The sequence below is a fragment of the Paramisgurnus dabryanus genome, chromosome 6 (assembly GCF_030506205.2).
Source record: "Paramisgurnus dabryanus chromosome 6, PD_genome_1.1, whole genome shotgun sequence".
Classification (NCBI taxonomy): Eukaryota; Metazoa; Chordata; class Actinopteri; order Cypriniformes; family Cobitidae; genus Paramisgurnus; species Paramisgurnus dabryanus.
Window position 1 is genome coordinate 17744941 of NC_133342.1, and position 27848 is coordinate 17772788.

Below are 27848 nucleotides of genomic sequence, written 5' to 3' on the forward strand. Positions count from 1 at the left end.
CTTCCTTTAACGCTGTGTTATAAAGTTTTTAGCGATTGATACAAACGCGTACAAAAACGCGAGTAAGCTGTGCAAAATATAAAAACTAAGAAACGAGAACATCATTCGGCCTGATCAAACAGACGATGCTTTTCTGGCACTTTCCGATCGGAAGTGATTTAGAAGATTTGCCGAAGAGATTACGGGATTCAGAAGTGGATTATTACAAGACTTTAATGTATTTCTTTGTGAGACACGCATGTGGCTTTATTTTTGCAATATATTTATTTTCAAATTCCCCGGATGTTTCAACATAACTAACTCGAATTAAAACGTGTGGAAATATTTTGCTATCCTACGTTTAGTGAATACATAAAATGGGAGATGACAGGGAGCTGCTTGAGGCTTCTGAGTTTATCAAAGGTACAGTTTATTTACTAGTCTTGTCAGTCCATATATATGTATATATTTTAAATGAAAGTTATATATTTTTTAGAAGGTTGTTTTGTCTATTTATCGATAACAGTTTATCTATAAAGTATAAATGTTGAAAAATAAAGGTAGGTTTGATTACTCATTATGTTAGTTTTGTTTATGTATTTTGTTTTCTTATTCTTTTCCTCCCCAGATCGTCTGTATTTTGCTACTCTTAGAAGCAAACCCAAAAGCACAGTCAACACACATTTCTTCTGTACAGATGAGGAATTTATTTATGAAAAGTGAGTGATCAGTGACTTGGATTTGAGTGAAATAACTATTAGTTGAAAATGTAAAGCAATGTAGTTTAACCACATATTGTCTTGATTTTCATGTTTATACTACATTATTATACAATTTATATTATATGTTATGTAAGTGTTAAGGTTATGGTGCATTTCTTTCCAGTTTTTATGCAGATTTCGGACCCCTCAATCTGGCAATACTCTACAGATATTGCTGCAAACTGAACAAAAAACTAAAGGTGAGATCAATCTCTTCTGTTTGCAGTTTATTGGATAAATAATTCAAAATGCTTTTTATTATGTTATTTAACTTTTTTTGTTAGTGTCCTGAAGATTCACTTACTTATCAATAAAAGCTATTTTTTTTCTAGGTAGTCTTCCAAGATTTTTTTATGAAAACCCAAGTAAAATGAGACACCATAAAATAAAATTCTAAAAAAAATAAAATAAAATCGGAAGCTAATAAATTATTTTCTTTAGATAATATTCTTAGAAACACTCAAGTCTAAAAGTCAACCCCATGGAAATAGATTTTTCTGATCTTCCAATAAAATGACCATTAATAAAGGTTTGTAAAGGAGGTTCGTAAAGTCTAACATGTGTTTTGGTTACCACTTCCCAGATGAATCAATCGCATCTGCTTAATTTCATTTTGCCACAATGTTTCAGTTGTATAAATGAATTACAAGCAATTTCTATTATAACCAGTAGAGGGCAGTATATGGCTACATCACTATACCTCAGTATAATGAGGATGAGAAACAGAAGTTTCTGGCATGAATGAATGAAACTTTTAAGCTTTAGTGGCATTATCCTTAAACGACTTGCTATATCTGGAGCTGGCAGATAAAGAGTGCTGAGCTGGGTCCAAGTTAAAAGTGTTTGTGTAACCTGTTTGAGCATCTCTGTTGGTCATGCTGGAAACTGTCAGTTTTGGAGAGAAAGTTTTATATATACTTTGCGGCATACTCCTGTGATCTTTCTCCTGACCCAGTTATCACTGTTATTGGCTGGTCTAACAGTCTTAATGGCGTCGACCATCCAATTCAAAAAGCTTTCCAGTATGGAATGGTGGTAGTTTGTAAAAAAACTTCCTGTGCCTTGTCGAGTTATCTGGGAAATTCTGTACATTTACTTCTAACTCGAAAAAGAGCTTCAGCCAAGACAGGGAACAACTCCAAATCACTTTTCAACTTTGTATTTAGTTATTTAGACAGATTAAACAGTAATGTCTCAATTCATTCAATAGGTTGAAAATAGGCATGGGCCGTTATAAGATTCTGGCAGTATGATAACCTTTAGCAAAAATACCACGGTTTCTCAGTGTTGCGGTATTGCCATTGCAACACTAAAATGTGTTATTTTCAAATGCCAGGTTAAAATAAAGCTTTTAAATTATAATATGCTTTTTTAAATATATAATATTTTCATAATGTATATTAAATGTAAACATCAAATCAATCTCATGCGTTAATGATTTAATGAATTTTGTATAAACACAGCTCCTTGACTGTTTAAAACCTTGGTATACATTGAAACCGGAAACCGGCCCATGCCTAGTTGAAAACCTTAAAGAGAAAAGAATACCAAATAAATAATTTATAATTTCTTTTGTTAATATCTTTAAATGTAACAAATAGACTGTAAATAAAAGCTTTATCTACATTCAGCTATCTCAGCATTTGTTCATTTCATCGACTGTAAAAAAATATGAACATAGTGTCTGTGACGTCACCCATATGTTTGTGAAGACCTTTTTTTAATGCTTAAAGTTGCCGCGCATCACTCGCGGATAACTGAAAATGGGTAAAGAGGCGGGACATGGTTGAAGCTGAAGTGGCTGGTTTCTAAAACCACGCCCACCTAGCTTCACTACAGTGACAGAACTTTATGCTGAACTTTAAGGCTTAATATAATGTAAATGGATGAGTTACAAAAAAAAACAGTTGTCATGAAGGGCAAAATTAGCTATATAGACCAAAAACACTTTTTGTACCAGGCTGTAAACATATTAATTTCTGTAAAGTTGGGAATTTTAACATGGGGGTCTATGGGAATTGACTCCCTTTTGGAGCTAGCCTCTAGCGGCCAGTCGATGAATTTCAGTTTAATTCACATCTGTATTGGCTTCATCAGAGAGATCCGAAGGTTGCCCACATGTACATCAGCCATTCAAATGCACGCGCCCATCCGCGATGCGGGTCTTTCAGTTACTTTCGCATTCCTTCCAAACTCTCTGCCACTATGTATTTCCCGCTGCTTGAGTCAAGCTCAACTCCTTCATTTCTCTTTTTTTCTCACAGCGCAATCTAGGACACAAATTTGTTTTCCTGGTAAATTATCCACACGTTTTGATAGTGCAGCATTCTCCTGGATACTTGGGTCTGAAGCGGTGTTTGATGAATCACAACTATTCCCAGAGTTTGATATTTAAAGGCTTCCTTTTCCCATTTCCCTCAGGTCCTTTTCCCTTGTTTGAGCTGTTGTCATGTCTGCTGAAAACATGAAGTTTTTTAACTCTTTCCCTGGTATCAGCAGCAACCTCAGCAGCAGATTTCTTTGGCCACTCTTCCACATGAAGCCTATGAAAATGTGGTCCATATTGCTATTCAGAATCATTGTCAAGATCCTTAGGAGTGCTCCCCATTGTGATAAGGCTGCTATAATGACGTCCCCTGGGATCCACCACCAGTCACTAACTGCGCCAGCTTTTTGGCCCCAGCACTGTTTGCTTGTCCACTAGGTGGAACCAAGCTTCTCAAAGTACTTCCTATGTTTAAATGAAGTCAAGTCCTGTATGACATACAACTCACTGCAACTTAATGAAATTAAAACCTTTCTTCTGGGTCCTGCTGCTACTGACAACTCGGTTAAAACACAATTAGGTTCTTAAAGTAAAAACCTGTATCACGCAAAAATCTTGGCGTTTATTTTGACCCTCATCTCCAATTTGACAAGCACATAAATACAGTTGTAAAGAGTAGCTTTTTTAACTTAGATCTGTGGCAAAAGTAAAACGCTTTCTTTCTAGTAAAGACCTTGAAATTGTGATTCATGCACTAATCTCTTCACGATTGGACTACTGCAGTTCTCTTTATGTTTGTCTACCACAATCCACATTGTCTCGGTTGCAGATGGTTCAAAACTCGGCAGCCAGATTGCTGACAGGAACTAGAAAAAGTGACCATATCTCCCCTATCCTTGCCTCATTGCATTGGCTCCCCATAAAATTCAGAGTCGATTTTAAGGTTCTTCTATTCACATACAAAGCATTGCACAACATGGCCCCGGATTATATTTCTGATCTTATTAAACCATACACAGCTGTCAGATCATTAGGATCTTGTGATCGGTCACTTTTATCTGTCCCTCGATCTCGCTGCAAATCAAAAGGTGACAGGGCTTTTTCTGTAGCTGCCCCAAAGCTCCGAAACAGTTTACCTTTGGGTATTAGGATTTCTCCAACAATGGATTTTTTAAAACCAGTTTAAAGACTTACTTTTACACCTTAGCATTCAAATGATGTTTGGGTGTGTATATGTAGTTGTGTAGGGGTGCGGGGATGTGTAAATGTATGTATGTGTGTTTATGTATATGGGTACCTATATATATATATATATATATATATATATATATATATATATATATATATATATATATATATATATATATATATATATATATATATATATATATATATATATATATATATACACTTTTTTATCCTCATTCTTGTTTTCTCTTCCTTTCTATTTCTCTTACAGCAGAAACTGCGCCACAGATTTCAGCCTTTACAGCGTCTCCCTTTTGGTCCAATGGGGCTAATTTGGCTTTGGACTCAACTAATCTGACATCTATCCCTTAGGTACAATACAGCCCAATAAGTTCTATCGCTACCATCAGAGAATGTGATTTCCTATGGCTTTCCCTTTCAGTCAACTGGTGTAAGACTTCTGTGAAACTTAACTTGACCAGCTGCACATACTCCTCAAAGCGTTTGATGGCTTCAATCCTGAGACTTTTAGAGAGTGGTCTATCCCATGTCTGTCGAGTTAAGCTCCCAGTTCCTGTCTCTTGAAATAACTTCCTGACAGGAATTCCACCCCTTTTGCTTTCTTCTTGAGAAGTTAATAGAACTCATAATATAGAGTTGGTCTTCCTCTACCAAGTACCATGTACCTAAAGCCTTGTTGTCTTCTTCCTTTATCTGGTTCGGGAGTATGATTATACGAACTTGAGTTTGCGTACGTGCCTCTTGCATCCCACTCTGCCCTGACCAAATACGCCAGCTGTCAAGATTTCTTCAAGCCAATTTATTATCTTGCTCAGTTTATCTTGGTCATTGTGGGATGTGAGGATATCATCCACATAACTGTCCTCCTCAAGAACTCTGCGCTCCTGTTTTAGCTGAGCAAAGTTTGTTAGTCTTGCCATCTCCCACTAGCCTGGTGCAACCAGACTCTCGTACATTCATTTCATTTGTACAGAGAGTCTGGCCACGCTCCATTGCAAAGCGTTACTTCTGTAAAGGAGGGTCCTCTGTTGAAGTTTAAAACTATTGGATCTGCCCAGAGTCACTCTGAATCTGCCATAACCAATCGCTAAGGTTTGGTCGTGACAGATGTCACTCAGTCTGGCGCACGACCTCAACGTCTGATTTCTTAGCCACTCCCCGCTGTTCGCTGATTGGACCTGCAGATTTTTGCTGGAGAAAACGAAACTCTACACAGCAGTCCCAGACTTGTTCTGAAGCGAAATGAAAATTAAGCGGAAGAACGTAGGAGGGCGGAGCCAGGCTAATCTCCCACATAGCTAACTGCACAATGCATCCAGCAGGCCGATCTTCGATGTCAACTCGTGTGTGTCTTCAAGGAAGTAATGGTGGTCTGACGAGGACCCTCTTTTAAAATCTTTGTTTCTGCAAAGGTAACTTTCGTCATCCTCATGACATCCTAAGCACTTTTTTCACTTGTCCCAGTTTTTCTACAATAGATCTTTTCTCTGCTAGTTTTAGTTCTTTAAACTTCAGAGCGATATTCAAGGCGTGCAAGATGCTGCGGAAACTTTTAATTGTAAGTTAATAAATGGATTACACCTATTATTTTGTTATTAAAACACATCTCATTGGTGCAAACATTGTTATGTATTTTGTAAAGCATCTGCAACTGCTTTTATCACATAATTAGAAACAACATTAATTGTGTCTCATTTATTCAGGGACTACTGAATAAACAATAAAGTTAAATAAAGCGGAATGCACAAAATTAAGAGTTTTTTTACAGGTGCAAAGAATTATGCTTCTGAAAGTTTCAGATAAGCATAGATAATAATCTTTAAGTTCAGCAAATGTTGATTTTTAGATTGTTTATGTGTTCATTTTATGTAAAGAAAAACCTTTTTAAAAATATATAAATTTTAAGTAGCCTAAATAAAAAACAAAGTAGGTGCGTGGGCCGGCTGCACACTTTTAAAAATCAACATCATATTCATTTTTAAAACTAGCCGGCCACGCTTTTTGTCATGAGCGGAGGACGCATGTGAGGAAACAAACACCACACACGCACAGAGACCAGCGACAAGTAAAGGGAAGAGAAAGTATTTGGTGTTTTTCTGATGAATACAGTCAGTTTGTAAGAATATTTTCTAATGGACTATAAGATCATCAATATGAACTCTGAACAATAAACTATTATATGCACGCTTCTTCACACCCACTAGAACACTTAAGAACACTTAGCAAAATACAGGAAATGCGACATGCAAGTAGTCAAGTGGTCAAGCAGGGCTCTCAAGTTTTAACAAAAGTGAAATTATCTGTTAGGGGAGGGGGTATTTGCAGGAGCGCCCCAGCTAACAGTTAATTGTACCAATTGTTTTGTAAACAAACGTTAATGAGCCCCATTCACTTCCATAGTATTATTTTTTCCTACAATTGAAGTAAATGGGGCTCATTAAAGGATCGCTTACAAACATTCCTCAAAATATCTTCCTTCTTGTTCTTCAGAACAAAGAAATTGATACAGGTTTGTAACAACATGAGAGTTTTGGACAAAATATACCAAAAATTCTTCTTTAGTACTTAAGATGATGTAAAATCATTACAATGAACATTATTAATATGTTTTAAGGCATAAATGGCATGCAAGTAGGGCTGTGCAAAAAAATCTCCTGCGATTCTCATGCGCGTTTCATCAGTAAAGCCGGTTCAGTGATTAGAAGTAAATCGCCATCAGCTGCTTTCAGATGAAGCTGCATTTATTACACAGAACCGATTTACTTCTAATCACGGAACCGGCTTTACTGCATGGATGAGAATCACAAGCGATTTTTGCACAGCCCTACATGCAAACAGATTTGCATCCTACAGTACTGATGATAATGAGTCTTGTACAAGAATTTATAATAACAGGTTGCTACTAAAATAAAGAGCATATGTGCATGATCATTTATGTTTATAATATCTGCATATTGTTTAAGCTTACTGTTTATGATGTGTCCTAAAGTAGATCTAGTGAACTAAACAGTAATTTCATATCTGACAATACAGACCAGTTCACATAGATGTGTTGATTTCCTCAGCAATAATGCAATTCTCTATGGTTTTAACCGGCTGAGCATAGTTTGTTTTACCTCCCTTATCAACTCTACTTTCTGCATCCATTTCCTTGCTTTGCACAAATAAAATCTGATGTCCATCTACAGGAGCCAGCAACAATCTAGTTAGATAAGACTGATATTATTTAGAAACTAGCTTTAGTTTTGTCATGTTTTCTTGCGTGTCGTCACCTGGACTTCTGAGTGATTTCTACATGCTCGCGCCAGTTTGTATTTTCTGTTAAAGGGGACACACCATGAAAATCGGACTTTTTCCATGTTTAAGGGCTATAATTGGGTCCCCAGTGCTTCCATAAACCTAGAAAATGTGAAAGAACAACCCAGTAACTTAGTTTGGTAAACCATTCTCTGCAAGCATGTGAAAAATATAATTGAATTTTGGTTCTTCTTGTGATGTCATAATGGGAATATACAACCCCTTATTCTGCACTATTCAACCACTGTACTGCCATTTAGTGCAGAGGTCAGCTGATTTGCATTTTAAAGTACACAACCTAAACGGCACATTTTTGCTCACACCTACAAAGTGTCAATTTTAACATGCTATAATAAATTATCTATATGGTATTTTGAGCTAGAACTTCACATGCGTACTCGGTGGACACCAAAGATTTATTTTACATCTTAAAAAAGTATTGTGAAATGTCCCCTTTAAAGTGCGACCTCAACACGTTTACAAGCGTAAATTACGTTTCATATAGCTCAGTTTTTTGCCGGGCTTAGTAATGTAAATGAATATACTGCCAAATAAAGTAAAAACTTAAACTGAGCGTAAAACTTACAGTTGAGGCACAACAGATTTACACTGGAGATTTATACTCATTTTGATGGCTCTACGCTTGTAGCTTTGAAGAGTTTAAAACTAGCGCTGATTGATCAAAGTCTTCTTTTCACAACAGGTTGCTGCCCAATGCTGTTACACCTAGACGGGTTGCCTTATGCGAAAGTTAAACTCAAAGCCATCAATGGCTTTGCGCGAATTTTGAAGCGACAAATCGTAGCAGCGTAGTATGATGTCTAAAAGCGTATCTGCTAAGCAAAATGCGTAAAGGTTGGTAGGTCTGCAGGTGGTCTGGATCTGGCTTACTACTTAATATCCCAATTGTCAATGCTGCATGAGAATATAAACTTATGCTCCCTTCTGGCTGTACCACCAAGCTTTTAGGGTGTGGGTAGTTTCTTGAGCACATCACCTCTGGCACAACTTAACCCAGGCCCATTGGCACAAATCACCTCTGACCTACAAGTTTGAAAAATTATCATGATCCAGCTGTTAAGAGCTAACATTATGCTTACTGTATAGACTCATTGTGTAACCTGCTAAAGCACTAAAAGTGTGAAATAGCTTCAAACCTGTCTATAATTGTTCAGACACTACAATCAAAAACCTTAATCATAAAAATTTGACTTTGAAAGGAATAAAAAGCTTTTTTTAAACTAAAATGTTATTACCTCTCAAGCCATGTGTCTCTCTCTTCTTTAGGATGAGTAAAATTGATGGCTCTTTTCAAAATGATGTGGTCACATGACCAATTTCTTCTATGGTTTTCCAGAAACTCTAGAAAAGCAATAAGCAATAATAATGAAATGCATATCTATTACATTAATTTCAGGAAGCCTAGTAGTACTTTTCTTAGTTTCAGGTAACTAAAGCTGGCTGCAAAGCTGTTGGAGAGTTTTTGATTGAATTAATAAAACAAATTTGGCTTTATCCCCCAAAATCAGTTCTCATTATATCTACAGCACTCATCAGATCTTCCAACTTCCACTCTGTTAAATCCATAGACTGGTTAAATCCATGTTAGTAACGAACGTGCTTGCAGCGGGATAATGTAATTTAACCAGAAACAACACATTCTTATTTCTTTCTGATTGCCTGGTAGAATTAATTAACAGGTGTGTACGACTTCATGCCGCAATGCAAGAAACGACAAATGATGACATCAGAATAACGCGAGACCGATCTGAAATCAGCCTCCTCCGCAAGATTTCTCGTGGTACTCTGATGTCATCTGCGTTTTAAGTTGAGCACACTTAAAAAAAAAAACTCGAAGTAGCTGAACTTGAAAGAACTGCCAAGCGTATGACTTCGCATCATCCATTAATTGTATATAGCAGGACAATTTATATCTTACTTCAAGTTCTGTGCGTCGGAAATACAAGGTGTGGCTTGTGAACTGCCTGTGTGTGTGTGTGTCACGGTGAATGCATGAGACTTGAGAGCCCTGACGGTCAAGTGCAAAGACCGCAAGTGGGGTTATTTGGACGCCGCCGATATCTCATTGACGATTACGCTTTTCCGCCATTCCAAAGCACGCGCCCATCCGCGCCAGTCTAATGCACGCGCCTTTCAGTCTTTCAGTTACTTCCGCATTCCTTCGGCATTCCCTCTCACAGCGCAACCTCGGACACAAATCTGATTTTTAGCTACACAATATATAAGGGAAAGGATTTAAAACTATGTTTTAAATATTGGCTGTTCGAACTTTCTACCACTTTACATTTAGAGAGGCTTACATTTAGACACAACCCCTATGGTAATATTACTAGTTTCGAGGCCACCTGGGAACGATGACTATTACTATTAAAGGTTTGACATGTTTCATTGTCTACATGTCTATATGCTGCCTGTGCCCGCTGGCTAAATAATACATGTATTACATATATTTTTACATTAAAAAATCTGTATAAAACTGGAGGAAAGACTGGAAATGTAACTAAATAATAGCAAAATTACCCTTCTAATTTTCTATTTCACACCACCCTGCCATTATTGTCATCTTTTTGTATTGTTCTTCTATGTGGCTCAATTTCATAATAAAAGCCTAATATAAAAAAACTACAAGCAAAACTTTTTTTAGCAAAATAGAATAATTACATAAACAAGTGTTGACTTCCACAGCATTAATGTGTGTTTTGTATATCTGCAGTCTTTCACTCTATCTAGAAAGCGTATCATCCACTACACCAGTTATGATCAACGAAAAAGAGCCAATGCTGCTTTTCTTATTGGTGCTTATGCAGTAAGTCCAACTTTTTTGTCTTTTACCAAACATCAGTGTTAATTTATTTGTTGATTTGTGATCTCTATTTTGGATTATGAAGAAATACTTCTACCCAACCATAAATTTTCAGTCATTATTTACTCACCCTCAATTCTTTCCAGTCCTGTGTGACATTTTTCTTTTGAATATAAGAGTGGATGACTGGAGCTGTCAGGTCTTCATTCACTTTCATTTTATGGAAAAGAGATACGGGAAATATTTTTCTCATGGCGGAAATAGTTATACAGGCTCAGAATGACCTGAGGGTGTGTAAATGTCAGTCAATGTTTTTCTACGTGAATTATTTGATTAATAGACAAGGTCACAATATGCACAGAGCAAAATAAAGCAATTTTTTATATGCACTCATCTGAACTTGTGTTTCATATTCTGTCCTTTGAAATCGCTAGTAATGTCTTTGTCCTTTCTTTCTCCAGGTAATCTACTTAAAGAGAACTCCAGAGGAAGTGTATCGGGCTCTGATCTGTGGAACAAATGTGTCATACCTGCCCTTTAGGTGAGTTTAGTGACCATAATGCTAATAATACATTACACAGTCCATTGTTATGTAAGTAATTTTGAAGCAGCTTGCATCTGCAGTTATTTCATTCCTTACATTTTATATGTTAGCTTTTTGCAGCTCTTTTTAAAAATGACTTTTTTATCCATGCAGAGATGCTGCTTTTGGGAACTGCACATATAATTTATCCATTTTAGACTGTTTACATGGTATCCGCAAGGTAAGTGTGTGTTCAAGAGATCAGTTTCTGGCATTGCTTTGCTCTTTACAACAGCACTATTTTTTATGTAGAAAAGAATAGAAAAGCGTATGACACTTTTGATCCATTAGTTAGGTGTAGGTTTGTTCAGGCCTTGGGCTCAAGGCTGGATTGCCTACATGTGAAATGCCCCTTATCCCCAGTACAAAATCTTCTAGTCCAATTATCTCTCTTCTCAATGGTGATATGAGAGAAATAATTGGCACAGTGTGTATAAGAAGGTTTATACAAGGACATTTTACACAATGTGAACAGGAAGCATGATAAATGAACAGGAAGCATGATAAAATGGGACAACAGGGTGGAGAAATTAAGGAAATATTCCTCACTTATAGAGTTTGAAAAATTATATAACACACTTTTTGGATGGCTTTGCTTGCAATAAAAATGTGACTTGTCTTAATATACAGAGATTAACTATAACTAAATAAAATATAAGTAAACCATGTAAAAGATGAATGCTATCTAAAAAAACTTAAACATTTTGGGTGGCATCAATTAGGGGTGCACCGATAAATGCCGATATGCACTAATAATACGTGCCCGATAACTATTCTGAATCGCACAGATGATATCATTCACAGCTATTTCATTTACTACGGCTTTTAATCAGTAAGTCCTTATCGTAATAGGGATGCTTAACGATTAATCGCGCTTAATCTATAGCAGAATAAAAGTTTTTGTTTACATCATATATGTGTGTGTGAACTGGTTATAATAACTTTGTATAGATACATGTACACACATGCATGTATATATTTAAGAAATGGTTACATGTGTATATACATTTGTATATTCATGTATAATTTATATTATATATAAATATAAATAACTAATATATAAATATATATTTTTCTTAAAATTATACATGCTTGTGTTTATTTTGCTATAGATTAATCGCGATTAATCGTTATGCATCCTTAATCTGAAATCACTGTTAGTTTGAGTTGTTTATAACATGCATTTAAAAAAGCAACACTCGTCAAACATAATCATTTTACATATTCTTTATTATCGTGAAAATACCTGAAAAGGTTTGAAGAACAGCAATATAAATATATCCTTAAGACATTTCCTGGAGCTGCTTGTCAAGTCATAGCCATAGTCTATAGCGCATATTGAGTTTCTGTATGAGAGCGCCCTTTGGTTTTTGGATGTAGCGGCATTTCACCGTAATTAATTCAGAAGCATAGCAAGCATCATCGGCCGATAAAATATTGGTGCACCCCTAGCATCATTGGATTTCTTCATTATGTTTAAGCATCCCGACAAGCCCAACATAGCAATATTGGCTCACCCAATAACTTGAGGTTGAAGACAGGACTGTGCACATTATCCAGCCAATGACAGTGAGGGAAATGGTAGGCTACAGAATTTATACATTTTACTTTGAATAAATATTTAAATTCATTCTGCATCTCTACAGGCCCTACAGCATGGGTTCTTTAACTTTGAGAACTTTGATGTTGAAGAATATGAACATTATGAGGTATTAATCTCCTTCCTAAACTATAATAGATTTTAATTATTAATACAATGCTCAACTATATTCTCATCTTTTTTAAGCGTGTTGAAAATGGTGACTTTAACTGGATTGTTCCAGGAAAGTTATTGGCCTTCAGTGGACCTCATCCCGAGAGCAAAATTGAGAATGGTAAGCTGCCAAATATGCACCGCCACCAAACATATCAAAGGATCCCATGAAACGGAACCTATAGACGGTTTCAGTGGCAACAACATAAACAAACAGCTTTTGTGTCCCAAACTTAACTTCCGGTAGACTTCTACAAAAAAATTATAACAATAGAGTTCCTCTAGAGTAGATTTTTAATAACAAACAAAATTAATAACCAGTAATTTACCTTTATAGCTGAAGCGTATTAACAATCACACCAGTGTCGAAGCTACATAAGGGCCGGGGTGGCACTGGCCCACTCAGATTGACGGCTGGCCCACCCAGTCAGAAGAGAAACTAAATAAAAGCAAAATAAATCACTCATAAATGATAATAATCACTATAATAAATAATAATCACTCAAATACACATAATTTAGAAATAAACAACTAACTAATAATATAGTAAGTTTATCAGTTGTATGTTTTTCTAAACCTTACAAATGTTAACATTCAAGCCATTTTAAACAATTTGAGCACAAAATGTTAAAGTAAGCTGTTTTTTTTGCGCAGTGACACTCACACATACTCAAATGTACACAAACTCATATGCGCATGCACGGAGACGTGCCTTTCTAAAAGCATGCAAACACAAGACATTTAACAGGACACATACACCCAAGATTATCTTGAAATACCACAGTCTTGGCGAGTATTCTCATAAAAACAGTTCGGTCTTAAAGTGAACGCAAACATTTCAGAGAGAAATCGAATGTGTGTGTGTCATTATGGATTCGGGCTTATTCGGTCTTAAAGTGTCAGTACCCACAAAAATCTGCTTATGTTTGTGTCATTATGTTAATCAAACAACTGAAGACAAAAGGAAATCACTTCTGTAGCTTTAAAACTATTAATTATATTTAATTTATGCAGTGAAGAAGACTGAAGAAGTCTTATTGTTTATTTGATCATATTTCTTTTCTTAAATACTTTTTTTATACTTTATTTGTACCTTTGTTCTTATCTATTTCCATATGTGTATAATTTCTTGATTTATTCTTATTTTATTTAACTTTTTTGCTGATCCGAAAAGTATCCGATCCATGACAAAAAAAATTATGTAATACATTTAATCACTATATTGTAACAATATGTAATTTAAGAGTAGGCATAAATTACCATGAATTTACCAGAATGAATTTACCAGTAAATAAAAAAATGTGCTGTTCACACACGCAGTGACCAGTAAGACATCATTCACACATCAGTACCAAAATACCAGTAAACTTGAAGCGAAAGCAGAGTTAGCTATGGGGGGTTATCCATGGTCCATATTTTGATGTTTTCACATCTGGTCAAACGCTGACAGTCGCGAAATTGTTCGTGACCAAACAACATTGCATTAGGTGACTTCAAACGTAACTGAACTGGGGAAGAGACGCAACTTGCGTCTTGAACAGTAGTAATAAGTGTGCTAAGGACGTCGACAATCCGCCAAATAGATGATAAGCTGATTTAAACAGCTTTGGTGAAGAAATGTGGATGTTAACTGTGCTGGGCTAAACGCGTCATCTGTATCAAAACGTTATGATTGACCCGATGCTGTCAGCGCGATATAACGTCGTCTGTTCGAAATGCCGGTAATCTTTATTTTTTGTTCACACATAGCACTTACCAGTAAATTGCTGGTAATCTCTTACTGGTAAACTGGCTGCACTGATTTACCAAAAAAGTTCTGTTCACACATGACCAATCTACCAATAAATTATCAGTAAAGACTGTATGTGAGAAAGGAATTATTGAGGTACATCCTATTTCACCATATCTGGCTCGCTACTGTATCACACTGAGCCAGGTTATTGTGTAAAATGAATGTATACAATGTGAGCAACAGATCGTTTAATTCTTGCATGGCTGCCAAATATGTGCACATTGTTGATGAAAGCTAACTGTCTCCCTTTGTCTTCCGATAAAAAAGTACAGACCACAAGTTAACTTTGGGCCAAGTGCGTAACCATAGCAATGTGTGTGCTGCCGATGGAAAAAGTTTGTAATTGTGAGAGAAAACAAAACTTTTTAAACATCCAGACAACAGTAATGTGCCTCTCTGTCTGCTTCGTTACTCTTCTTCTGTTTCCTTCAGAATACTTTACTGTGAGATTTTACTAAAGAGTAGACACCAGATTTTAATTTTCAGCTGTTCATTTTTCAAATGAATGCATATTGAAATATTAATTAATGTATTAAATTGTCACAACTGGTTTTGTCAGCTTGAGATAGGCCACGTACACACTGCAAATTTTTGGCATTTACTGTAAATGCTGGAGTGAATGCCATAAATGATCTTTCCATGTCTGTATTGAACAAGACACTCACTCACGAAAATGTGATAATTGACACAAAGGTAACCATAGCAGCGTTCTGACATCTCTCATGGTTATTATCCACTGCCTTTACCAAAATAATATTACAGCGTTATGCTTTGAAAAAAAAAGAGTTTGTGAGGCTGCTTCTCTTATTGCTGTCTTGCAGTGTTGCCAGGTCCTCGTCTTTTTGTACTTGCATACCGTTGTGGCGCATAACTGTGAGAAGGTGCCAATATTTTGATCTTTGAGGTGAACTTTAGCATTTGGATTTATTTCGGTTTATTATTGGATTTTCTTGTTTGCTGTTTTTTGTGCAAGATCTGGCAACACTAGTTTGTGTCATTTTCTGCACCGCACAATCACATACAGAAGACTTTTCCCCCTTCTAGACATAATTTTTTAAATGCTTAATTTTGCACACAAAGGCCTCATACACCCTACAAACGTTTGAGATTGACAACAGCATTTAAATGCGGGAGTGAATCCCCTAAATGTTCGTTACATGTCTGTACGGAACAAGACTCACTCCAAAAAATGTGATGATTGACACAGAGATAACCATAGCAACGTTCTGCCTTCTCTCATGCTTATCACTCACAGCTTTGACCCAAGTAATTTAACAGCGTTATGTTTTGCAATAAACCTTGGAGTTGTGCATTGTACGTATTTTTGAGGCTCCTCCACAGCGGGCTGTCTTGCAGTGTTGCCAGGTCCTTGTCTTTTTTGTATGTACAGTTTTGGCGCTTAACAGTTTCTGGCTTTTGGCTCACGAAACGATCAAGTTTTTGGTGGGATTAAAGTGTGAAGGTGCCGGTCCCACAAATTAGATTTTTGAGGTAAAGCATTTGGATTTATTTCGGTTTATTATTGGATTTTTCTTGTTCATTGTTTTTTTAGTGCAAAATCTGGCAACACTAGTCAGTCACTTTATTAACTATAGTTGTTCGGTTCGGTTTTGTACACACTATGCAGAGTTTCTGTAAATGCAGTTGTCACTACCTGAATTTTGCGAGAGTTAATTCGGTTGTGGGATGCTTGTCAGTCCTGTAAATTACTAAACTGTGTATGTACAGAACAGGATTAAGCACTAAACGGTGAAGTGATAACCAAATTTATATGCATTGTCTTACCAGGCCATAAAAGGGTTGCCTCATATTCCTAAACAGTTTTGGAAGCCTTTACTGTTGCCTTTGTTATGAGTTCGGGGGGTTGACGTTGTCTTTATTTTTATTTCATTTTATGTTATGATTATTTTAAGTAATGTTTATTTCTTTTCCCCTTTCAGATTGCTTTGAAGTATTTGTAAAAAGCACTATGCAAATAAATTAAATAATTAATAAAAATAAAGAAGAAAACAGCAGTGATGATAAAACTCCTTTGATCACTGAATTACAAGGGTTACACAGGATATGAGATAATGATGCTTTGGCTTTGTTAGGTTACCCTGTTCATGCTCCAGAAGATTACTTCCCCTACTTCTGCCAGCACAATGTTACAGACGTTGTGCGCCTGAACAAAAAAATCTATGAAGGTCGGCGCTTCGCAGATGCTGGGTTTGAGCATCACGACTTGTTCTTCGTAGATGGCACCACGCCTAGTGATCTGATCACAAGACGCTTTTTGCACATCTGTGAGAGTGCCAAGGGTGCTGTGGCGGTCCACTGCAAAGGTGAGGATATCCAAACAGACCTGCAAGTGACAGCTATGGCGTAGTTTATGACCAGTTGACAGCCACTGATATCAATTGTGAAGCTGCATATAAGAGATATGTGTGGCAAATATGTCTTATTCTCACACTCTCTGCACAGCTGGGCTTGGTAGGACAGGGACACTGATAGGCTGCTACCTGATGAAACATTATCGTTTCTCAGCACCTGAGGCTATTGCCTGGATACGGATCTGCAGGCCTGGCTCTATCATCGGACCACAGCAGCAATTTCTCGAACAGTAAGTTGAGGTGGAAACAGAAAACTTGTACAAAATCTGTAATTTATTTAGAGGTTGTATTAAGAAGCAATCTTTTCTCTTTAGAAAGCAACACAGTATGTGGGTACAAGGTGACCTTTATCGTTCAATGCAAAAACAACAGCAGCTAAGGCAAAGCCGGCAACAGGACAGAGACATGTCCCATCTCATCTCCAGCATGGATGACATTTCCATCGACAGTACCCGTATTCAGTCACAGATTGTTAATGAGGTGAGATGTCCTGCTGATGTCCATCAGTACCCATGTATCCACAGCACAATACATTTTTATTGACTTCAAAGGCAGAATGTGTAATTTTGTCGCTAGACGTCGTAACACAATAACAAAGGCGTAGCTAAATGACACTGTAAAAGAGTGTGGAATGATGGGAGTTGAAGTCTAAACAATTCCGTTTGATGAGAAAATTCAATTTGACAGTTTTATAACCGTTATGTTATAATGTAAGCCAACAGAGCAGCATGCTAGTTGTTTCAACAACTACTTATGCATTTTATAATGGGACATGGCATTGTTTGTGTTTGACTGGATGCGGCACTGCATGCTGGTTTAAATGGTGAATTTCTCTAGTTTACAAACAATAATGGAAACATTTGGGATAGTGTATGTACACAAGTGAACAAAATATATAATATTTTGCTACTGTGTTTATTGTTTTTTATTTTTAATGCCAAACACTAATGTGCCTTTTTAAGAGCATTTTTATTGCTTGAAGCTGGAGATAAGCAATTGAGGAGCTCAGATGCAAAAGGCGCTAAACATCCGGTATTTTCCGGAATGTAAGTCATTTCGGAGTATAAATCGCATAGTCAAAAATGTGTTTTGAAGAGGATAAAACATAAATAAGTCGCACTGGACTATACATCACGTTTATTTAGAAAATGATTTCACAAAATCCAAGCTGAAGAACAGACATTTAATCTGGAAAGGCAAGTTATAAAACTAAACAATAGCACAGAACAGCAGGCTGAATAGATGTCCTTACATGTTAAAGTGACATTAACAGTTATTTACACGACACACAATAGCATACAGAACATACCTGGGAGGCTGAATAGGCTAAATTAACACAACAAGCAAAATAAATTTCAAAAAGGTCCCAAAGTCATTCCACATCATTGAATCACATAGATACAGGAGCAGCATAGAGCGGACTTTGTGGCTGTAGACGGTAATGGTTTCTCTTTTTTTGTTGCACTTGACTATAAGTTCCAGGACCCGACAAACTATGAAAAAAGTGTGACTTATAGAGGGTATGCATTGATGTCACTTTTCCTTGTGACCACGCTAGAGCACGCCCTGTTGAGTGGCAAACGTTCAACAAAATGGCTGGTTTTCATAGCGGCTGCTGCGAAAATGCCAGTAAAACTGACTATTATCAGCTTAAATTGAATTTAGTTGGACTTTATAGCAGAGGTGGACTATACTTAGTTACATTAGTTACATTTTCCAAGCATGTGTGCTTTATTAGGGTGTTTGTCTTGTGAAAAAAGTTCCTCCACTACATTCTAAAGCATATAATCATACTCAGGGTTTCCTGCAGAAAATGTGTTAGTTAAGGTGGTAGGGTTGTGTAGGTGGGCGGGCCGGGGGCATGGCAATCAAAGGGGCGGGGCATACGCATCATGATGAAAATATTTTTATTTAAAACACTCAAATAAAACTTTTCTTCAAATTTTGAAGAAACTATGACAGAAAAGTTAACAAATACTAGATTATTAATGAATTAAATGCTTTATCAACAGGCTAGTTATCATCCAGACATTGACGGACCATGTCTTTCTCTCATTTCGGCCATGTGGCGTGTGCCCGCTTGCAGTGTGAACGCGTCCACGCTATTCTCCGAGATGCACTTTGACGGCCTTTTGGGCAGCAAATTTTTTTTTTTTTTTGGACGACCTTGTTAAGGTGGTAGGGTATCCCAGCTTAGGTGGGCCGCCCGAACTGAAAAGTGCTGCGGGAAACCCTGATACTGTGCATTCTTTAATATTGCATATTAAAATTTATTTAATACATAATTACATTAAAATTGTGTACTTTTACTTTTACTTGTGTAAAAGTATGTTAATGTACTTAAATATTAAGTGTAAACAAAAACTTGTATTTATTAAATGAAATAGAGTAAAAATTATGAAAATAAGCTTTTGAATGTATGTTTTACAAAGAAAAACACTGTTAAAATATAACAGTGAAAAAATACTTTAAAGTAGAAAGTAAAACCTCTCCTTGATAGTGATCCTAGCAACTTGTCAACCACCTGTGATCTGTGGATGTTGGCATGAACAATCAATTTATTTCTCCTTTCGGTGTTTTTTGGCAGTCTGTAAAACGATAGCTCCGAATTCTTGTTAAATCTGTTAGTACAGTCTATCGCACACCAGCTGTTTCCCATTTAGACGCGTTTTCCCAGTGTATTTGCTGATTTCACAAGGTACAAAAATTCTGGCTGATGTCATGTGCATACCCTCTATTAGTCCGGAAAATATGGTAATAATATTAAGCAAATGCTGCATTAGGACTATTTGTTTATCAAATAGCTACTTTTGTTTCAAATCCACCTAATCATGGCTTAAACGAGGTATATTTGACCTTATGTGCCGCCACAAGAACCGGCATACAGATGACAAGTGCTGAGAGAGCAATGCAAAAACAGACTCCATGATTTCTCTAATCACTCACACGGTATGTCATAAGTCTGTTGGTTCTTTTACTCACCACCATGTCATCCAAAATGTTGATGTCTTTCTTTGTTCAGTCGAGAAGAAATTATGTTTTTTGAGGAAAACATTGCAGGATTTTTCTCATTTTAATGGACTTTAATAGAGCCCAACATTTAATACTTAACTAAACACTTAACAGTTTTTTTCAACGGAGTTTCAAAGGACTATAAACGATCCCAAACGAGGCATAAGGGTCTTATCTAGAAAACGATTGTCATTTTTGACAAGAAAAATAACAAATATGCTCTTTTAAACCACAACTTTTTGTCTAGGTCCGGTCCAGCGTGACCTAACGTAGATGCGTAGTGACGTAGGGAGGTCACGTGTTACATATATAAAACGCACATTTGCGGACCATTGTTAACAATAAACTGACACAAAGACATTAATTAGTATCAGTTGACATACAACAACGTAGGAACGGTCCTCTTTCAACACACTTGTAAACACTGGGGTGGAGTTTCGCGTTCGTCCTCTGTGACCTCTTGACGCTTATGCCTTGTTTGGGATCGTTTATAGTCCTTTGAAATTCAGTTGAAAAAAACTGTTAAGTGTTGAGTTAAGTATTAAATGTTGGGCTCTATTAAAGTCCATTAAAATTAGAAAAATCCTGCAATGTTTTCCTCAAAAAACATAATTTCTTCTCGACTGAACAAAGAAAGACATCAACATTTTGGATGACATAGTGGTGAATAAATTATCTGGATTTTTCTTTTAAGAAAATGAACTATTCCTTTTAACATCCTATAAGACTATTATGACAGTATGTTTTCTTATATTTTAGAATGACTTCAGAGAAGAAGAAATGATTCCAACTCAAGGGGACAAACTACTAGCCTTAAAGGGCCAACGCCACCCCAGATCTTCCATCACAGCCCTTAGGTAGACTTTAAATAACCCTGTATAAATGTACAAATTCACTAATATTTTCTCAATAGACATACTTCACTTAAAGCCCCCCATCCTAGAAAATGCGTAATGTGTTTCTAGCAGAAAATGAGTCGCCTGTGTGTGCAGAAACATCCTATAATTATACAAATCCATCTATTCTTTTTTTGTGTAATCTACTTTAAACCGCAACAGTTACACAAAACAGGCTGATGGGGATCTCCTATCAATGTGATGTCACATTAATTACGCCCCACCCATGACGGCTCACAGACTCCGCCTTATGAGCGCGTAGTTCAACATTCTTATGTTTTGATGTAGTCCAAAGCACACGTGTAAGCCCTCTACCCCTTTCTTTGCATACGGGGAGGGGAACAGAAGCTTCTTTGCATTTTAAGAGACAGCGTGTTTTTCATTGCAGCCACAAATGGCCATGTTCAACATCATATAATGAAAGATCTGTGGTGTATTTTGAGCTGAAACTTTACAGATACATTCTGGGGATTTCTGCTCCTCTTCTGTGAACATGTTTTGCATATGCCACTACGCACCCTGTTCATGCAGACATCATATGTCATCAGCTCATTGACGTTCTTGCTGAATTGACAACCTGCACAGGAGCCACAAAATGAAAGACATTTTTATGAAACGGCAATAACAAAAACTGTCTGGATCAGCAAAGAGCAAAAACCTGAATTAGCAATGGTAACTTTATTGCTTTGCTATGAGATGGAAATGGAAGCTGTGGGAGGCAAAGGGGGTGAAAGGGTCGTTGTTTCTTTTGGAAAGGTGCACGGTATGGTATTTATTTCAAAATTGCAAGCAAACTACTACGTCTATACAACCGAAAACATGCTGTATCTAATTCCGATCTAAAACAGATGTATTTGTTTGTTATTTTGGTAATGTTATTCACTTTGTACTGCAAAGTTTTCTCAATGGTGAATGAGACATGAATGGTCTATGTGTGTTCATATGTTTTGGAGGATGCGTGACTTTGGATGTCGATTTGAATGGAGGGTGGGATTGTGATATCATTGCTAGTAGCCTATTTTTAGCATTTTTTCAAATCGGATGCCTTTTCTTTAAGCCAAACTATTCCAAATTTGTATAGTATATAATGTATAGAAATAGTTTACAATATTTTAGACTTACAGTTTTAAACGGCTTTAAAATAGATGAAGTAATCTAAGATCATTGTGGCAGTGATATAACAAGTTTCATGTAATATGCTGCGATACAAACTCACTTTTTGTTTTGAGAATTATTACCTATTCATGGGTACCAAAGACGTCACTTCCGCCATGCCCGTCGCCATATTTGTGTCCGTCTTGGCAGTGAACACAGCATATCTAATGCACTAAATGGTCACATTTATTTGTTTAATTGCGGGCTTACCAGAGACAAAATACTGAGTTTGCAATGTGGAGTTAGATGTCGGCTGCCAGTCAATCCCTCCAGTTGTTTGCGATCGCTGAAGAGTGCAAAATCAACAAAATGTCGAATTTTGTCGAGCACAACTTCTTGTTTAATCCGGTCGTGATGCGCGAACGTGACCCCACGCAATACGTCATGACGTCAAGAGGTCACAGAGGACGAACGCAAAACTCCGCCCCAGTGTTTACAAGTGTTGAGAATGAGGACCGTTCCTACGTTGTTGTATGTCAACTGATACTAATTAATGTCTTTGTGTCAGTTTATTGTTTACAATGGTCCGCAAATGTGCGTTTTATATATGTAACACGTGACCTCCCTACGTCACTACGCATTTACGTTAGGTCGCGCTGGACCGGATTTAGACGAGAAGTTGTGCTTTAAAAGTGTATATTTGTTATTTTTATTGTCAAAAATGACAATCGTTTTGCTAGATAAGACCCTTATACCTATATACCCTTATAATTTTTCTTTTAAGAAAATTGAATATTCCTTTAATGTTATATTTATTTATTTAATAATAAATTTAATTGGTTTCTCTGTGCTTATATTGTCACTTACTGTTTACTTGATTATTTAATTGGAAACGTTTTACTATTCATTTAATATTAGGCAAAAATTTCTGTTATCTTTGTGGTCACTTCTGATTGAAGTTAATCCTTTTTTCCGCCGAACTCCTTTGGAATGGATCAAATTGCATTTCAGGGTTCCTCTGTTGACTGTTGCTAACAGGACAACATATCCCGGACATATTGTAATTTTGTTGTAAAACCTCCTGGGAGTATTTTATTGATCTTTATCTGGTAGTTGTGGACTAAAGCAGAGCGCGCAGCTGTGACCGGACACAAAAATGGCGGCAACGACACGCAGTGATTTCACATGGTCCGGATGAATAAGCTATTTCAAAACTAGCTGAATACAAATGAACACACAATGTATTGAAATTAGGAAAAGGCTTCCTTCCTTGTGTGTCTACATTCCATGAGTTATGAACTTTATAAATAAACAATGCTGAATTCTATTTGTCATTTCTGGTAGTGGAAAACATCCAGTTCCAGGTACCATTTCCCCTCCAAAACCTTCCAAAACTCCTCTCTTTCTCTCCTCCTCACCTGCACAGCGAAGACTAGCACGTAGCCCTTCCTACTCTGCTGGCAACCTTAAAAGGTGGGTATACTACATTGATGTGTCGACTTAGCATGTGTAATATTTAGACCAGATGTTTTTTTACATACACAAACCCTTTTACCCCCCTGTTTATGCACCCTGCACAGCTTCAGCCCACGATTAGCTCACTCACTTGGCAACCTTTATGATGAAAATAGCTTCCACGAAGATGACAACAGCACACCTCCTTCTTTCTTCCCTCCTTCGCCATCTCTTGCCCTAACTCAGTGCCCCCCAGCTCCTCCATCAGGCTTCAGCTTTGGCTACCCCACTGCTGACACCAGACTCCCTCCTTCCCATCTAAACTACAACCAAGAGGCCGACACTAATCTCAACAGCCTCAATGGAGTTAGCACCATTAACGCTAGCCGCACAGTCAGGCCTGTAAACAGGACTGGCTACAATCTGTTCTCCAATAACCGGCCAAACCCACGTAGAGGTCCAGGACGTTCTGGACTTCGTGGGTTTCCAGCACGCTACCTCAGCAGATCCATTCCAGTGAGTGACAAACATCTAGCAGCTTCTGTTGTTACCCTATAGACTCTCCTGGTGTTAAACTGATTTGTCTGTCCTGACTGCACCATGCTTTGTCTAAGAAGTATTTTTTGTGAAGTTTGGGTTTCTTTACTTACAATGAAAAAAATACTAATAGATATCAGTACCAAAACAATTATATTTGACCCTGGACCACAAAACCAGTTATAATGGTCATTTTATACAATTGAGCTCTTTGTTGATGTATGGTTTGTTAGGATAGGACAATATTTGGCTGAGATAAACCATTTAAACATCTGGAATGTTTGGGTGCAAAAAATATTAAGAAAATCGCCTTTAAAGTTGTCCAACTGAAGTCCTTAGCAACACATATTACTAATGATGAATACATTTTTTATATACAACCCAAAATCAGAAAAAGTTGGGACACTGTAGGAATGGAATAATTAACAAATCTCATAAACTTATATTTTATTCACAATAGAATATAGATAACTTATCAGATGTTGAAAGTGAGACATTTGGAAATGTCATGCCAAATATTAGCTCATTTTGGATTTCATGAGAGCTACACATTCCAAAAAAGTTGAAATATGAGGCCAGAAAAGTTAAATGTACATATAAGGAACAGTTGGAGGACCAATTAACAACTTATTAGGTCAATTGGCAACATGATTGGGTATAAAAAGAGCCTCTCAGAGTGGCCGTGTCTCTCATAAGTCGAGATGGGCAGAGAATCACCAATTCCCCCAATGCTGCAGCGAAAAATAGTTTTCTGAGTTTCTCAGAAAAAAATTGCAAAGAGTTTGAAGTTATCATCATCTACAGTGCATTATATCATCCAAAGATTTAGAGAATCTGGAACAATCTCTGTGCGTAAGGGTCAAGACCGGAAAATCATACTGGATGCCCGTGATCTTTGGGTCCTTAAGGGGATCGCACACCGGCTGCGCAGCTCAGCGCCGCGTCCCGTCGCGCCTAGCAGAGCTCGGAGGTATTGTAAACCGGAAGTGCACATTAAATAGCGCGAGCTTCGTCAGATTGCGTCTACTTCAAAATGCAAAATATACGTTAGCAGCCAATGTTAATCCTTAATGATTTGGGTTAAATATGATGTTATTTAATGTTAAACTATGTGAGTGGCGCTGTGTGGCGCGACAGGGATTTGAACAACTTCCTGAGTCAAGGGGATCGCAAATCATATTTGTCCCAAATCATCAAGGATTAACATTGGCTGCTAACGTATATTTTGCATTTTGAAGTAGACGCTATCTAACGAAGCTCGCGCTATTTAATGTGCACTTCCGGTTTACAATACCTCCGAGTTCTGCTAGGCGCGACGCGGCGCTGAGCTGCGCGGCCGGTGTGCGATCCCCCTCACAGCTAGACGGCGCGGACAGGTGCCACCTGGCGGCGCCGGTGTGCGTATACTCATAGAAAACAATGTGTTCAGTTGATTTAGAACGGCGCGGCCCTCAGTGCGATCCCCTTTAGACTGCACTTCATCAGGAATGCTACTGTAATGGAAATCACAACATGGGCTCAGGAATCAGTGGCGTAGCTGCGGTTGTGCCAGGGTGTGCCGGTGCCACCCACAGTGGCAGCTGGCACACCTAAAAATGGATGCAGAATAATTGTGCTATTGTAGTTTCCTTAAATATATATATTTAAAATCAACCCTTTCACGCATAAGTTAAAAAATATTTTTCTGCTTCCCTTCTATAGACATCAAAAATATTACAAATGTATTGTTTTACTAGTACTTATATATATTTAAATGTCTGAAACATAAAATGAACATCATGTGGTTGGTTGAAAACACTGCATATTCGTTGTGATTTATGACAAGCGCTGACCGCGTCCGTCTCTGGCTCAGCACCAACCAACGCACAAAAGCAGTTTGAATATGATTCATATACTGACCTTTGCCTGGCTTATTTGTCTAATAAATTGGTGCATTTGGATCTGCCTCTGCCTTCTCACTCATAACATTATGGTTTTAGCATGGTTTTATGCTTATGGTTAATAATTTTGCACAGTAATAGGACAATGTGGCACACCCAGAGTCTCTTCTGGCTACGCTACTGTCAGGAATACTTACAGAAAACATTGTCGGTGAACACAATCCACCGTGCCATTCGCAGTTGCCGACTAAAACTCTATAGATCGAAAAAAGCCACATCTAAACATTATCCAGAAGCACAGGTGTTTTCCCTGGGCCAAGGCTCATTTAAAATGGATGTGGCAAGGTGGAAAACTGTTCTATGGTCAGACGAATCAAAATTTGAAGTTACTTTTGGAAAACTGGGACGCCATTTCATCCGGACTAAAGAGGACAAGGACAACCCAAGTTGTTATTAGCGCTCAGTTCAGAAACCTGCATCTCTGATGGTTTGGGGTGGCATGAGTGCGTGTGGCATGGGCAGCTTACACATCTGGAAAGGCACCATCAATGCTGAAAGGTTTATCCAAGTTCTAAAACAACATATGCTCCCATTCAGACATCGTCTCTTTTAGGGAAGACCTTGCATTTTACAACATGACAATGCCAGACCACAAACTGCATCAGTTACAACATCATGGCTGTGTAGAAGAAGGATCCGGGTACTAAAATGGCCAGCCTGCAGTCTAGATTTTTCACCAATATAAAACATTTGGCGCATCATAAACAGGAAGATGCGACAAAGAAGACCTAAGACAGTTGAGCAACTAGAAGCCTGTATTAGACAAGAATGGGACAAGGTGTAGCTCTCATGAAATCCAAAAAAAGCCAAAATTTGGCATGACATTTCAAAATGTCTCACTTTCTACATTTGATATGTTATCTATATCTATTGTGTATAACATATATACGCTTATGAGATTTGTAAATTTCTAAAGTGTCCCAACTTTTTCTGATTTGAGGTTGTATTTACGGTAGGACATTTACAAAATATCTTGGAACATGATCTTTACTTAATATCCTAATCCTGGCCGCACATCACAACATGTATGTAGCCCGACTTGTGTGGCTCGTCATTTCAAAATATGCATTTAGCACATCATGTGAACTTATGTGCGTCATGCGTTATGTCAAAATACGAGCCTGCTGCAAAGGGGTTTATGATAAAAGAAATGCTTGTGTTTAACAGATACTTGCTTAATCTCATGCATCATCAGTGTTTAGTGTTAAGTTAGTGTCTTGCAAGTATTTCGTGAACGTGAGCATCTTTTTTCTATCATAAACCCTTTTGACGCGTGTGCAGCAGGCACTTATACAGCAGATGCACGATGCATGTTTAACATAGTAACACAAACACATATTTTGACATGAGGAGCAGCACACATGACCCTCGGAAGAGAAGTCACCGGCCAGCACTGATACTAATGATTTTTGGCATAAAAAATCGATAATTTTGAGCTATTCAATGTATTGGCAATTGCTACAAATATACTTGTGCTAATTATGACTGGTTTTGTGGTCCAGGGTCACATTTTAGTTGATTCTATTATTATTGTTAGTAGATTTTATACATGTAATTTTTCTAATCTGTATTTTTCCCCAGTCCCTTCAGTCTGAATATGCTCAGTACTAAGGCTATCCACTAAATATCACAGCTGATCTTCTGAACATCGGTGGATCCTCAATTTCTTCAGAAAGCTGCTAAAATATTAAATAAATCACACACTGGGTGTAAAGTGTTCAATAATGACTTTATTAAGGCTTTTAATTAATTTAGAAAGTAAATTTCAGTTTTATGTAAAATTGACAAACAAATTAATTTTATTTTGTCTACACAAAATCAAATGTATCTACTGTAGCTGCTGAATACAGTGACTAATATTTGTTTGAATTTTTTTGTAGAAAGTCCAATTTAATGGAGAGTTTAGCTGTGCGTGTATTACATGGGTGTGTGTTTGCTAGAGATATGTATTATGTTCATATGTATTTTACTCTCATGGCTTTATCAATAGGCATGTGATTGTACAGAAATGTGATTTATAAAACATTTTGTACATATGGTTGTCTGTATGTATAGTTTTTGACTACTGAGAATAATC

The 27848-nt window shown here is 37.2% G+C and overlaps 1 protein-coding gene across 1 annotated transcript; it reads left to right on the forward strand.

Moving 5' to 3' along the window:
* cdc14aa (cell division cycle 14Aa) lies at positions 1–27766 on the forward strand. Its single transcript, XM_065269133.1, has 15 exons — positions 1–402; positions 608–698; positions 865–940; positions 10247–10339; positions 10798–10877; positions 11034–11100; positions 12566–12628; positions 12706–12793; positions 16558–16788; positions 16928–17066; positions 17151–17316; positions 20608–20705; positions 23184–23312; positions 23420–23810; positions 27353–27766. Exons 1-15 carry the CDS (start codon positions 357–359, stop codon positions 27380–27382), a joined length of 1788 nt encoding a protein of 595 aa, XP_065125205.1. The 5' UTR covers positions 1–356; the 3' UTR covers positions 27383–27766.
* The last annotated feature ends 82 nt before the right edge of the window (positions 27767–27848 follow it).

Excerpts from the sequence above, each read along its gene's own strand:
- cdc14aa (XM_065269133.1), top strand. The coding sequence starts at position 357 with ATGGGAGATGACAGGGAGCTGCTTGAGGCTTCTGAGTTTATCAAAG. Across the intron at positions 17,067-17,150 it reads CAGCAGCAATTTCTCGAACA|AAAGCAACACAGTATGTGGG; the intron begins GTAAGTTGAGGT and ends TTTTCTCTTTAG. Across the intron at positions 20,706-23,183 it reads TCTTCCATCACAGCCCTTAG|TGGAAAACATCCAGTTCCAG; the intron begins GTAGACTTTAAA and ends CATTTCTGGTAG.